The sequence below is a fragment of the Palaemon carinicauda genome, chromosome 3 (assembly GCF_036898095.1).
Source record: "Palaemon carinicauda isolate YSFRI2023 chromosome 3, ASM3689809v2, whole genome shotgun sequence".
NCBI lineage: Eukaryota > Metazoa > Arthropoda > Malacostraca > Decapoda > Palaemonidae > Palaemon > Palaemon carinicauda.
In genome coordinates this window covers 68,208,903-68,221,264 of record NC_090727.1, presented here as the reverse complement: position 1 = coordinate 68,221,264, position 12,362 = coordinate 68,208,903, and the positions used below count along the sequence as shown (strand labels likewise).

The following is a 12,362-nucleotide window of genomic DNA, read 5'->3' as shown; positions in this document are numbered from 1 at the left end:
GCCAGAAATGAAAACAGACAGAAGAAAGCCAGAAATGAAAACAAACAGAAGAAAGCCAGTAATGAAAACAGACAGAAGAAAGTCATAGATGAAAACAGACAGAAGAAAGCCAGAAATGAAAACAGACAGAAGAAAGTCAGTAATGAAAACAGACAGAAGAAAGCCAGAAATGGAAAACAGACAGAAGAAAGCCAGAAATGAAACAGACAGAAGAAAGCCAGAAATGAAAACAGACAGAAGAAAGCCAGAATGAAAACAGACAGAAGAAAGTCAGAATGAAAACAGACAAAAAAGCCAGAGATGAAACAGACAGAAAAAAGTCAGAATGAAAACAGAGAAGAAGGACAAAAAGGAAAACAGACAGAAGAAAGCCAAAAATGGAAACAGACAGAAGAATGCCAGTAATGAAAACAGACAGAACAAAACCAGTAATGAAAACAGACAGAAGAATGCCAGTAATGAAAACAGACAGAAGAAAGCCAGAGATGGAAACAGACAGAAGAAAGCCAGTAATGAAAACAAACAGAAGAAACCAGTAATGAAAACAGACAGAAGAAAGCCTGAAATGGAAACAGACAGAAGAGCCAGTAATGAAAACAAACGGATAAAAGCCAGAAATGAAAACAGACAAAAAAGTCAGAGATGAAACCAGACAGAAAAAAGTCAGAGATGAAAACTGAGAGAAGAAGGACAAAAATGAAAACAAACAGAAGAAAGTCAGTAATGAAAACAGACAGAAGAAAGCCAGAAATGGAAACAGACAGAAGAAAGCAGAAATGAAAACAGACAGAAGAAAGCCAGAATGAAAACAGACAGAAAAAGTCAGAGATGAAACAGACAGAAGAAAGTCAGAGATGAAAACAGAAGAAGACAAAAATGAAAACAGACAGAAGAAAGCCAAATGGAAACAACAGAAGAAGCCAGTAATGAAAACAGACAGAAAAAACCAGTAATGAAAACAGACAGAAGAAAGCCAGTAATGAAAACAGACAGAAGAAAGCCAGTAATGAAAACAGACAGAAGAAAGCCAGAATGAAAACAGACAGAAGAAAGCCAGTAATGAAAACAGACAGAAGAAAGCCAGTAATGAAAACAGACAGAAGAAAGCCAAATGGAAACAGACAGAAGGCCAGTAATGAAAACAAACAAAAAAGCCAGAAATGAAAACAGACAGAAGAAAGTCAGATGAAAACAGAGAGACAAATGAAAACAGAAGAAGAAAGCCAGTAATGAAAACAAACAGAAGAAAGCCAGAAATGAAAACAGACAGAAGAAAGCCAGAATGAAAACAGACAGAAGAAAGCCATAGATGAAAACAGAGAGAAAGCCAGAAATGAAAACAGACAGAAGAAAGCCAGAAATGAAAACAGACAGAAGAAAGCCAGAATGAAAACAGACAGAAGAAAGCCAGAATGAAAACAGACAGAAGAAAGCCAGAAATGAAAACAGACAGAAGAAAGCCAGAAATGAAAACAGACAGAAGAAAGCCAGAAATGAAAACAGACAGAAGAAAGCCAGAATGAAAACAGACAGAAGAAAGCCAGAAATGAAAACAGACAGAAGAAAGCCAAATGAAAAAGACAGAAGAAAGCCAGTAATGAAAACAGACAGAAGAAAGCCAGAAATGAAAACAGACAGAAGAAAGCCAGTAATGAAAACAGACAGAAGAAAGCCAGAAATGAAAACAGACAGAAGAAAGCCAGAAATGAAAACAGACAGAAGAAAGCCAGAAATGAAAACAGACAGAAGAAAGTCAGAGATGAAAACAGACAGAAGAAAGTCAGAGATGAAACAGACAGAAAGAAAGTCAGAATGAAAACAGAGAAGAAGACAAAAATGAAAACAGACAGAAGAAAGCCAAAATGGAAACAGACAGAAGAAGCCAGTAATGAAAACAGACAGAAGAAACCAGTAATGAAAACAGACAGAAGAAAGCCAGTAATGAAAACAGACAGAAGAAAGCCAGAGATGGAAACAGACAGAAGAAAGCCAGTAATGAAAACAAACAGAACAAAACCAGTAATGAAAACAGACAGAAGAAAGCCTGAAATGGAAACAGACAGAAGATGGCCAGTAATGAAAACAAACGGAAAAAGCCAGAAATGAAAACAGACAAAAAAGCCAGAATGAAAACAGACAGAAGAAAGTCAGAGATGAAAACAGACAGAAGACAAAAATGAAAACAAACAGAAGAAAGCCAGTAATGAAAACAGACAGAAGAAAGCCAGAAATGGAAACAGACAGAAGAAAGCCAGAAATGAAAACAGACAGAAGAAAGCCAAGATGAAAACAGACAAAAAAGTCAGAGATGAAACCAGACAAAAAAGTCAGAGATGAAACAGACAGAAAAAAGTCAGAGATGAAAACTGAGAGAAGAAGGACAAAAATGAAAACAGACAGAAGAAAGCCAAAATGGAAACAGACAGAAGAAAGCCAGTAATGAAAACAGACAGAAAAACCAGAATGAAAACAGACAGAAAAAGCCAGTAATGAAAACAGACAGAAGAAAGCCAGTAATGAAAACAGACAGAAGAAAGCCAGTAATGAAAACAGACAGAAGAAAGCCAGAGATGGAAACAGACAGAAGAAAGCCAGTAATGAAAACAAACAGAACAAAACCAGTAATGAAAACAGACAGAAGAAAGCCTGAAATGGAAACAGACAGAAGATGGCCAGTAATGAAAACAAACGGAAAAAAGCCAGAAATGAAAACAGACAGAAGAAAGTCAGATGAAAACAGAGAGGACAAAAATGAAAACAGACAGAAGAAAGCCAGTAATGAAAACAAACGGCAGAAAGCCAGAAATGAAAACAGACAGAAGAAAGCCAGTAATGAAAACAGACAGAAGAAAGTCATAGATGAAAACAGAGAGAAAGCCAGAAATGAAAACAGACAGAAGAAAGCCAGAAATGAAAACAGACAGAAGAAGCCAGTAATGAAAACAGACAGAAGAAAGCTAGATATGAAAACAGACAGAAGAAAGTAGAATGAAAACAGACAGAAGAAAGCCAGTAAATGAAAACAGACAGAAGAAAGCCAGAAATGAAAACAGACAGAAGAAGCCAGTAATGAAAACAGACAGAAGAAAGCCAGAAATGAAAACAGACAGAAGAAATCCGGTAATGAAAACAGACAGAAGAAAGCCAGAAATGAAAACAGACAGAAGAAAGCCAGAAATGAAAACAGACAGAAGAAAGCCAGTAATGAAAACAGACAGAAGAAAGTCATAGATGAAAACAGACAGAAGAAAGCCAGAAATGAAAACAGACAGAAGAAAGCCAGTAATGAAAACAGACAGAAGAAAGCCAGAAATGAAAACAGACAGAAGAAAGCCAGAAATGAAAACAGACAGAAGAAAGCCAGAAATGAAAACAGACAGAAGAAAGCCAGAAATGAAAACAGACAGAAGAAAGTCAGAGATGAAAACAGACAAAAAAGTCAGAGATGAAACAGACAGAAGAAAGTCAAGAGATGAAAACTGAGAGAAGAAGGACAAAAAGGAAAACAGACAGAAGAAAGCCAAAAATGGAAACAGACAGAAGAATGCCAGTAATGAAAACAGACAGAACAAAACCAGTAATGAAAACAGACAGAAGAAAGCCAGTAATGAAAACAGACAGAAGAAAGCCAGAGATGGAAACAGACAGAAGAAAGCCAGTAATGAAAACAAACAGAACAAAACCAGTAATGAAAACATACAGAAGAAAGCCTGAAATGGAAACAGACAGAAGATGGCCAGTAATGAAAACAAACGGAAAAAGCCAGAAATGAAAACAGACAAAAAAGTCAAGAATGAAACAGACAGAAGAAAGTCAAGAGATGAAAACAGAGAAGAAGGACAAAAATGAAAACAAACAGAAGAAAGTCAGTAATGAAAACAGACAGAAGAAAGCCAGAAATGGAAACAGACAGAAGAAAGCAGAAATGAAAACAGACAGAAGAAAGTCAGAGATGAAAACAGACAAAAAAGTCAGAGATGAAACAGACAAAAAAGTCAGAGATGAAACCAGACAGAAAAAAGTCAGAGATGAAAACTGAGAGAAGAAGGACAAAAATGAAAACAGACAGAAGAAAGCCAAAAATGAAACAAACAGAAGAAGCCAGTAATGAAAACAGACAGAAGAAAGCCAGTAATGAAAACAGACAGAAGAAAGCCAGTAATGAAAACAGACAGAAGAAAGCCAGTAATGAAAACAGACAGAAGAAAGCCAGAGATGGAAACAGACAGAAGAAAGCCAGTAATGAAAACAAACAGAACAAAACCAGTAATGAAAACAGACAGAAGAAAGCCTGAAATGGAAACAGACAGAAGATGGCCAGTAATGAAAACAAACGGAAAAAAGCCAGAAATGAAAACAGACAGAAGAAAGTCAGATGAAAACAGAGAGGACAAAAATGAAAACAGACAGAAGAAAGCCAGTAATGAAAACAAACGGCAGAAAGCCAGAAATGAAAACAGACAGAAGAAAGCCAGTAATGAAAACAGACAGAAGAAAGTCATAGATGAAAACAGAGAGAAGGACACAGAAATGAAAACAGACAGAAGAAAGCCAGAAATGAAAACAGACAGAAGAAAGCCAGAATGAAAACAGACAGAAGAAAGCTAGATATGAAAACAGACAGAAGAAAGTAGATATGAAAACAGACAGAAGAAAGCCAGAAATGAAAACAGAAGAAGAAGTAGAATGAAAACAGACAGAAGAAAGTCAAGATGAAAACAGAGAGAAGAAAGAAATGAAAACAGACAGAAGAAAGCCAGAAATGGAAACAGACAGAAGAAAGCCAGTAATGAAAACAGACAGAAGAAAGCCAGAATGAAAACAGACAGAAGAAAGCCAGAAATGAAAACAGACAGAAGAAAGCCAGTAATGAAAACAGACAGAAGAAAGCCAGTAATGAAAACAGACAGAAGAAAGCCAGAAATGAAAACAGACAGAAGAAAGCCAGTAATGAAAACAGACAGAAGAAAGCCAGAAATGGAAACAGACAGAAGAAAGCCAGTAATGAAAACAAACAGAAGAAAGCCAGAAATGAAAACAGACAGAAGAAAGCCAGTAATGAAAAAAACAGAAGAAAGCCAGAGATGAAAACAGAGAAGAAGAAAGCCAGAAATGAAACAGACAGAAGAAACCAGAATGAAAACAGACAGAAGAAAGCCAGAAATGAAAACAGACAGAAGAAAGCCAGAAATGAAAAAGACAGAAGAAAGCCAGAAATGAAAACAGAAGAAAGTCAGTAATGAAAACAAACAGAAGAAAGCCAGAAATGAAAACAGACAGAAGAAAGCCAGAAATGAAAACAGACAGAAGAAAGCCAGTAATGAAAACAGACAGAAGAAAGCCAGTAATGAAAACAGACAGAAGAAAGCCAGAAATGAAAACAGACAGAAGAAAGCCAGTAATGAAAACAAACAGAAGAAAGCCAAATGAAAACAGACAGAAGAAGCCAGTAATGAAAACAGACAGAAGAAAGCCAGAAATGGAAAACAGACAGAAGAAATCCGGTAATGAAAACAAACAGAAGAAAGCCAGAAATGAAAACAGACAGAAGAAAGCCAGAAATGAAAACAGACAGAAGAAAGCCAGTAATGAAAACAGACAGAAGAAAGTCAAGATGAAAACAGACAGAAGAAAGCCAGAAATGAAAACAGACAGAAGAAAGTCAGTAATGAAAACAGACAGAAGAAAGCCAGAAATGAAACAGACAGAAGAAAGCCAGAAATGAAAACAGACAGAAGAAAGCCAGAAATGAAAACAGACAGAAGAAAGTCAGATGAAAACAGACAAAAAAGTCAGAGATGAAACAGACAGAAAAAAGTCAGAGATGAAAACAGAGAAGAAGGACAAAAAGGAAAACAGACAGAAGAAAGCCAAAAATGGAAACAGACAGAAGAAATGCCAGTAATGAAAACAGACAGAAAAAAGCCAGTAATGAAAACAGACAGAAGAAAGCCAGTAATGAAAACAGACAGAAGAAAGCCAGAGATGAAACAGACAGAAGAAAGCCAGTAATGAAAACAAACAGAACAAAACCAGTAATGAAAACAGACAGAAGAAAGCCTGAAATGGAAACAGACAGAAGATGGCCAGTAATGAAAACAAACGGAAAAAGCCAGAAATGAAAACAGACAAAAAAGTCAGAATGAAAACAGACAGAAAAAGTCAGAGATGAAAACAGAAGAAGGACAAAAATGAAAACAAACAGAAGAAAGCCAGTAATGAAAACAGACAGAAGAAAGCCAGAAATGAAACAGACAGAAGAAAGCCAGAAATGAAAACAGACAGAAGAAAGCCAGAATGAAAACAGACAAAAAAGTCAGAATGAAAACAGACAAAAAAGTCAGAGATGAAAACAGACAGAAAAAGTCAGAGATGAAAACAGAGAAGAAGGACAAAAATGAAAACAGACAGAAGAAAGCCAAAATGGAAACAGACAGAAGAAGCCAGTAATGAAAACAGACAGAAGAAAGCCAGAAATGAAAACAGACAGAAGAAAGCCAGTAATGAAAACAGACAGAAGAAAGCCAGTAATGAAAACAGACAGAAGAAAGCCAGAGATGAAACAGACAGAAGAAAGCCAGTAATGAAAACAAGACAGAAAAACCAGTAATGAAAACAACAGAAGAAAGCCTGAAATGGAAACAGACAGAAGAAAGCCAGTAATGAAAACAGACAAAAAAGCCAGAAATGAAAACAGACAGAAGAAAGTCAGATGAAAACAGAGAGACAAAAATGAAAACAGACAGAAGAAAGCCAGTAATGAAAACAAACGGAAGAAAGCCAGAAATGAAAACAGACAGAAGAAAGCCAGTAATGAAAACAGACAGAAGAAAGTCATAGATGAAAACAGAGAGAAGAGGCCAGAAATGAAAACAGACAGAAGAAAGCCAGAAATGAAAACAGACAGAAGAAGCCAGATATGAAAACAGACAGAAGAAAGCAGATATGAAAACAGACAGAAGAAAGAGAATGAAAACAGACAGAAGAAAGCCAGTAATGAAAACAGACAGAAGAAAGCCAGTAAATGAAAACAGACAGAAGAAAGCCAGAAATGAAAACAGACAGAAGAAAGCCAGAAATGAAAACAGACAGAAGAAAGCCAGAAATGAAAACAGACAGAAGAAAGCCAAAATGAAAACAGACAGAAGAAAGCCAGAATGAAAACAGAGAGAAGAAGACAGAAATGAAAACAGACAGAAGAAAGCCAGTAATGAAAACAGACAGAAGAAAGCCAGAAATGAAAACAGACAGAAGAAAGCCAGAAATGAAAACAGACAGAAGAAAGCCAGAAATGAAAACAGACAGAAGAAAGCCAAATGAAAACAGACAGAAGAAAGCCAGTAATGAAAACAGACAGAAGAAAGCCAGAGATGAAAACAGACAGAAGAAAGCCAGTAATGAAAACAGACAGAAGAAAGCCAGTAATGAAAACAGACAGAAGAAAGCCAGAATGGAAACAGACAGAAGAAAGCCAGTAATGAAAACAGACAGAAGAAAGCCAGTAATGAAAACAGACAGAAGAAAGCCAGAATGAAAACAGACAGAAGAAAGCCAGTAATGAAAACAGACAGAAGAAAGCCAGTAATGAAAACAGACAGAAGAAAGCCAGAAATGAAACAGACAGAAGAAAGCCAGTAATGAAAACAGACAGAAGAAAGCCAGTAATGAAAACAGACAGAAGAAAGTCAAATGAAAACAGACAGAAGAAAGCCAGAATGAAACAGACAGAAGAAAGCCAGTAATGAAAACAAACAGAACAAAACCAGTAATGAAAACAGACAGAAGAAAGCCATAATGAAAACAGACAGAAGAAAGCCAGAAATGAAAACAGACAGAAGAAAGCCAGTAATGAAAACAGACAGAAGAAAGCCAGAATGAAAACAGACAGAAGAAAGTCAGAAATGAAAACAGAAGAAGAAGACAAAAATGAAAACAGACAGAAGAAAGCCATAATGAAAACAGACAGAAGAAAGCCAGAAATGAAAACAGACAGAAGAAAGCAGAATGAAAACAGACAGAAGAAAGTCAGAGATGAAAACAGAGAAGAAGCCAGAAATGAAAACAGACAGAAGAAAGCCAGTAATGAAAACAGACAGAAGAAAGCCAGAAATGAAACAGACAGAAGAAAGCTGAAATGAAAACAGACAGAAGAAAGCCAGAAATGAAAACAGACAGAAGAAAGCCAGTAATGAAAACAGACAGAAGAAAGCCAGTAATGAAAACAGACAGAAGAAAGTCCAGATGAAAACAGAGAAGAAGCCAGAAATGAAAACAGACAGAAGAAAGCCAGTAATGAAAACAGACAGAAGAAAGCCAGTAATGAAAACAGACAGAAGAAAGCCAGTAATGAAAACAGACAGAAGAAAGTCAGATGAAAAAACAGACAGAAGAAAGTCAGAGATGAAAACAGACAGAAGAAAGCCAGAAATGAAAACAGACAGAAGAAAGCCAGTAATGAAAACAGACAGAAGAAAGTCATAGATGAAAACAACAGAAGAAAGCCAGAAATGAAAACAGACAGAAGAAGCCAGAAATGAAAACAGACAGAAGAAAGCCAGAATGAAAACAGACAGAAGAAAGCCAGTAATGAAAACAGACAGAAGAAAGCCAGAAATGAAAACAGACAGAAGAAAGCCAGAAATGAAAACAGACAGAAGAAAGCCAGTAATGAAAACAGACAGAAGAAAGCCAGAAATGAAAACAGACAGAAGAAAGCAGAAATGAAAACAGACAGAAGAAAGCCAGTAATGAAAACAGACAGAAGAAAGCCAAATGAAAACAGACAGAAGAAGCCAGTAATGAAAACAGACAGAAGAAAGCCAGAAATGAAACAGACAGAAGAAAGCCGGTAATGAAAACAAGACAGAAGAAAGCCAGAAATGAAAACAGACAGAAGAAAGCCAGAAATGAAAACAGACAGAAGAAAGCCAGTAATGAAAACAGACAGAAGAAAGTCAAGATGAAAACAGACAGAAGAAAGCCAGAATGAAAACAGACAGAAGAAAGTCAGTAATGAAAACAGACAGAAGAAAGCCAGAAATGGAAACAGACAGAAGAAAGCCAGAAATGAAAACAGACAGAAGAAAGCCAGAAATGAAAACAGACAGAAGAAAGTCAGAATGAAAACAGACAAAAAAGTCAGAGATGAAACAGACAGAAAAAAGTCAGAGATGAAAACAGAGAAGAAGGACAAAAAGGAAAACAGACAGAAGAAAGCCAAAAATGGAAACAGACAGAAGAAGCCAGTAATGAAAACAGACAGAACAAAACCAGTAATGAAAACAGACAGAAGAAGCCAGTAATGAAAACAGACAGAAGAAAGCCAGAGATGGAAACAGACAGAAGAAAGCCAGTAATGAAAACAAACAGAACAAAACCAGTAATGAAAACAGACAGAAGAAAGCCTGAAATGGAAACAGACAGAAGAGCCAGTAATGAAAACAAACGGAAAAAGCCAGAAATGAAAACAGACAAAAAAGTCAGAGATGAAAACCAGACAGAAAAAAGTCAGAGATGAAAACTGAGAGAAGAAGGACAAAAATGAAAACAAACAGAAGAAAGCCAGTAATGAAAACAGACAGAAGAAAGCCAGAAATGGAAACAGACAGAAGAAAGCAGAAATGAAAACAGACAGAAGAAATCAGAATGAAAACAGACAAAAAAGTCAGAGATGAAACAGACAAAAAAGTCAGAGATGAAACAGACAGAAAAAAGTCAGAGATGAAAACAGAGAAGAAGGACAAAAATGAAAACAGACAGAAGAAAGCCAAATGGAAACAGACAGAAGAAGCCAGTAATGAAAACAGACAGAAAAAACCAGTAATGAAAACAGACAGAAAAAGCCAGTAATGAAACAGACAGAAGAAAGCCAGTAATGAAAACAGACAGAAGAAAGCCAGTAATGAAAACAGACAGAAGAAAGCCAGAATGGAAACAGACAGAAGAAAGCCAGTAATGAAAACAAACAGAACAAAACCAGTAATGAAAACAAACAGAAGAAAGCCTGAAATGGAAACAGACAGAAGATGGCCAGTAATGAAAACAAACGGAAAAAAGCCAGAAATGAAAACAGACAGAAGAAAGTCAGATGAAAACAGAGAGGACAAAAATGAAAACAGAAAGAAGAAAGCCAGTAATGAAAACAACGGCAGAAAGCCAGAAATGAAAACAGACAGAAGAAAGCCAGTAATGAAAACAGACAGAAGAAAGTCATAGATGAAAACAGAGAGAAAGACAGAAATGAAAACAGACAGAAGAAAGCCAGAAATGAAAACAGACAGAAGAAGCAGATATGAAAACAGACAGAAGAAAGCTAGATATGAAAACAGACAGAAGAAAGTAGAATGAAAACAGACAGAAGAAAGCCAGTAAATGAAAACAGACAGAAGAAAGCCAGAAATGAAAACAGACAGAAGAAGCCAGTAATGAAAACAGACAGAAGAAAGCCAGAAATGAAACAGACAGAAGAAATCCAGTAATGAAAACAGACAGAAGAAAGCCAGAAATGAAAACAGACAGAAGAAAGCCAGAAATGAAAACAGACAGAAGAAAGCCAGTAATGAAAACAGACAGAAGAAAGTCATAGATGAAAACAGACAGAAGAAAGCCAGAAATGAAAACAGACAGAAGAAAGCCAGTAATGAAAACAGACAGAAGAAAGCCAGAAATGAAAACAGACAGAAGAAAGCCAGAAATGAAACAGACAGAAGAAAGCCAGAAATGAAAACAGACAGAAGAAAGCCAGAATGAAAACAGACAGAAGAAAGTCAGAGATGAAAACAGACAAAAAAGTCAGAGATGAAACAGACAGAAAAAAGTCAGAGATGAAAACTGAGAGAAGAAGGACAAAAAGGAAAACAGACAGAAGAAAGCCAAAAATGGAAACAGACAGAAGAATGCCAGTAATGAAAACAGACAGAACAAAACCAGTAATGAAAACAGACAGAAGAATGCCAGTAATGAAAACAGACAGAAGAAAGCCAGAGATGGAAACAGACAGAAGAAAGCCAGTAATGAAAACAAACAGAAAAAACCAGTAATGAAAACATACAGAAGAAAGCCTGAAATGGAAACAGACAGAAGATGGCCAGTAATGAAAACAAACGGATAAAAGCCAGAAATGAAAACAGACAAAAAAGTCAAGAGATGAAAACCAGACAGAAAAAAGTCAAGAGATGAAAACTGAGAGAAGAAGGACAAAAATGAAAACAAACAGAAGAAAGCCAGTAATGAAAACAGACAGAAGAAAGCCAGAAATGGAAACAGACAGAAGAAAGCAGAAATGAAAACAGACAGAAGAAAGTCAGAGATGAAAACAGACAAAAAAGTCAGAGATGAAACAGACAAAAAAGTCAGAGATGAAACCAGACAGAAAAAAGTCAGAGATGAAAACTGAGAGAAGAAGGACAAAAATGAAAACAGACAGAAGAAAGCCAAAAATGGAAACAAACAGAAGAATGCCAGTAATGAAAACAGACAGAACAAAACCAGTAATGAAAACAGACAGAAGAAGCCAGTAATGAAAACAGACAGAAGAAAGCCAGTAATGAAAACAGACAGAAGAAAGCCAGAGATGGAAACAGACAGAAGAAAGCCAGTAATGAAAACAAACAGAACAAAACCAGTAATGAAAACAAACAGAAGAAAGCCTGAAATGGAAACAGACAGAAGATGGCCAGTAATGAAAACAAACGGAAAAAAGCCAGAAATGAAAACAGACAGAAGAAAGTCAGATGAAAACAGAGAGGACAAAAATGAAAACAGAAAGAAGAAAGCCAGTAATGAAAACAAACGGCAGAAAGCCAGAAATGAAAACAGACAGAAGAAAGCCAGTAATGAAAACAGACAGAAGAAAGTCATAGATGAAAACAGAGAGAAGGGACAGAAATGAAAACAGACAGAAGAAAGCCAGAAATGAAAACAGACAGAAGAAGGCTAGATATGAAAACAGACAGAAGAAAGCTAGATATGAAAACAGACAGAAGAAAGTTAGATATGAAAACAGACAGAAGAAAGCCAGAAATGAAAACAGACAGAAGAAAGCCAGAGATGAAAACAGACAGAAGAAAGCCAGAATGAAAAAGAGAGAAGAAGAGAAATGAAAACAGACAGAAGAAAGCCAGAATGGAAACAGACAGAAGAAAGCCAGAATGAAAACAGACAGAAGAAAGCCAGAATGAAAACAGACAGAAAAAGTCAGAAATGAAAACAGACAGAAGAAAGCCAGTAATGAAACAGACAAGAAAGCCAGTAATGAAAACAGACAAGAAGAAAGCCAGTAATGAAAACAGACAGAAGAAAGCCAGTAATGAAAACAGACAGAAGAAAGCCAGAAATGAAAAGACAGAAGAAAGCCAGTAATG

The 12,362-nt window shown here is 36.2% G+C and overlaps 1 protein-coding gene across 1 annotated transcript in view; it reads left to right on the top strand.

Annotated features, from left to right (window-relative positions):
* Positions 1-9,645: 9,645 nt before the first annotated feature.
* The window catches only part of LOC137632304 (uncharacterized), an 80,598-nt gene continuing 77,881 nt past the window's right edge, over positions 9,646-12,362 (top strand). Inside the window, exon 1 of the mRNA XM_068364223.1 lies at positions 9,646-9,819. Within this exon, the coding sequence (XP_068220324.1) occupies positions 9,646-9,819 (174 nt within the window). The remainder of the gene's footprint in view (positions 9,820-12,362) is intronic.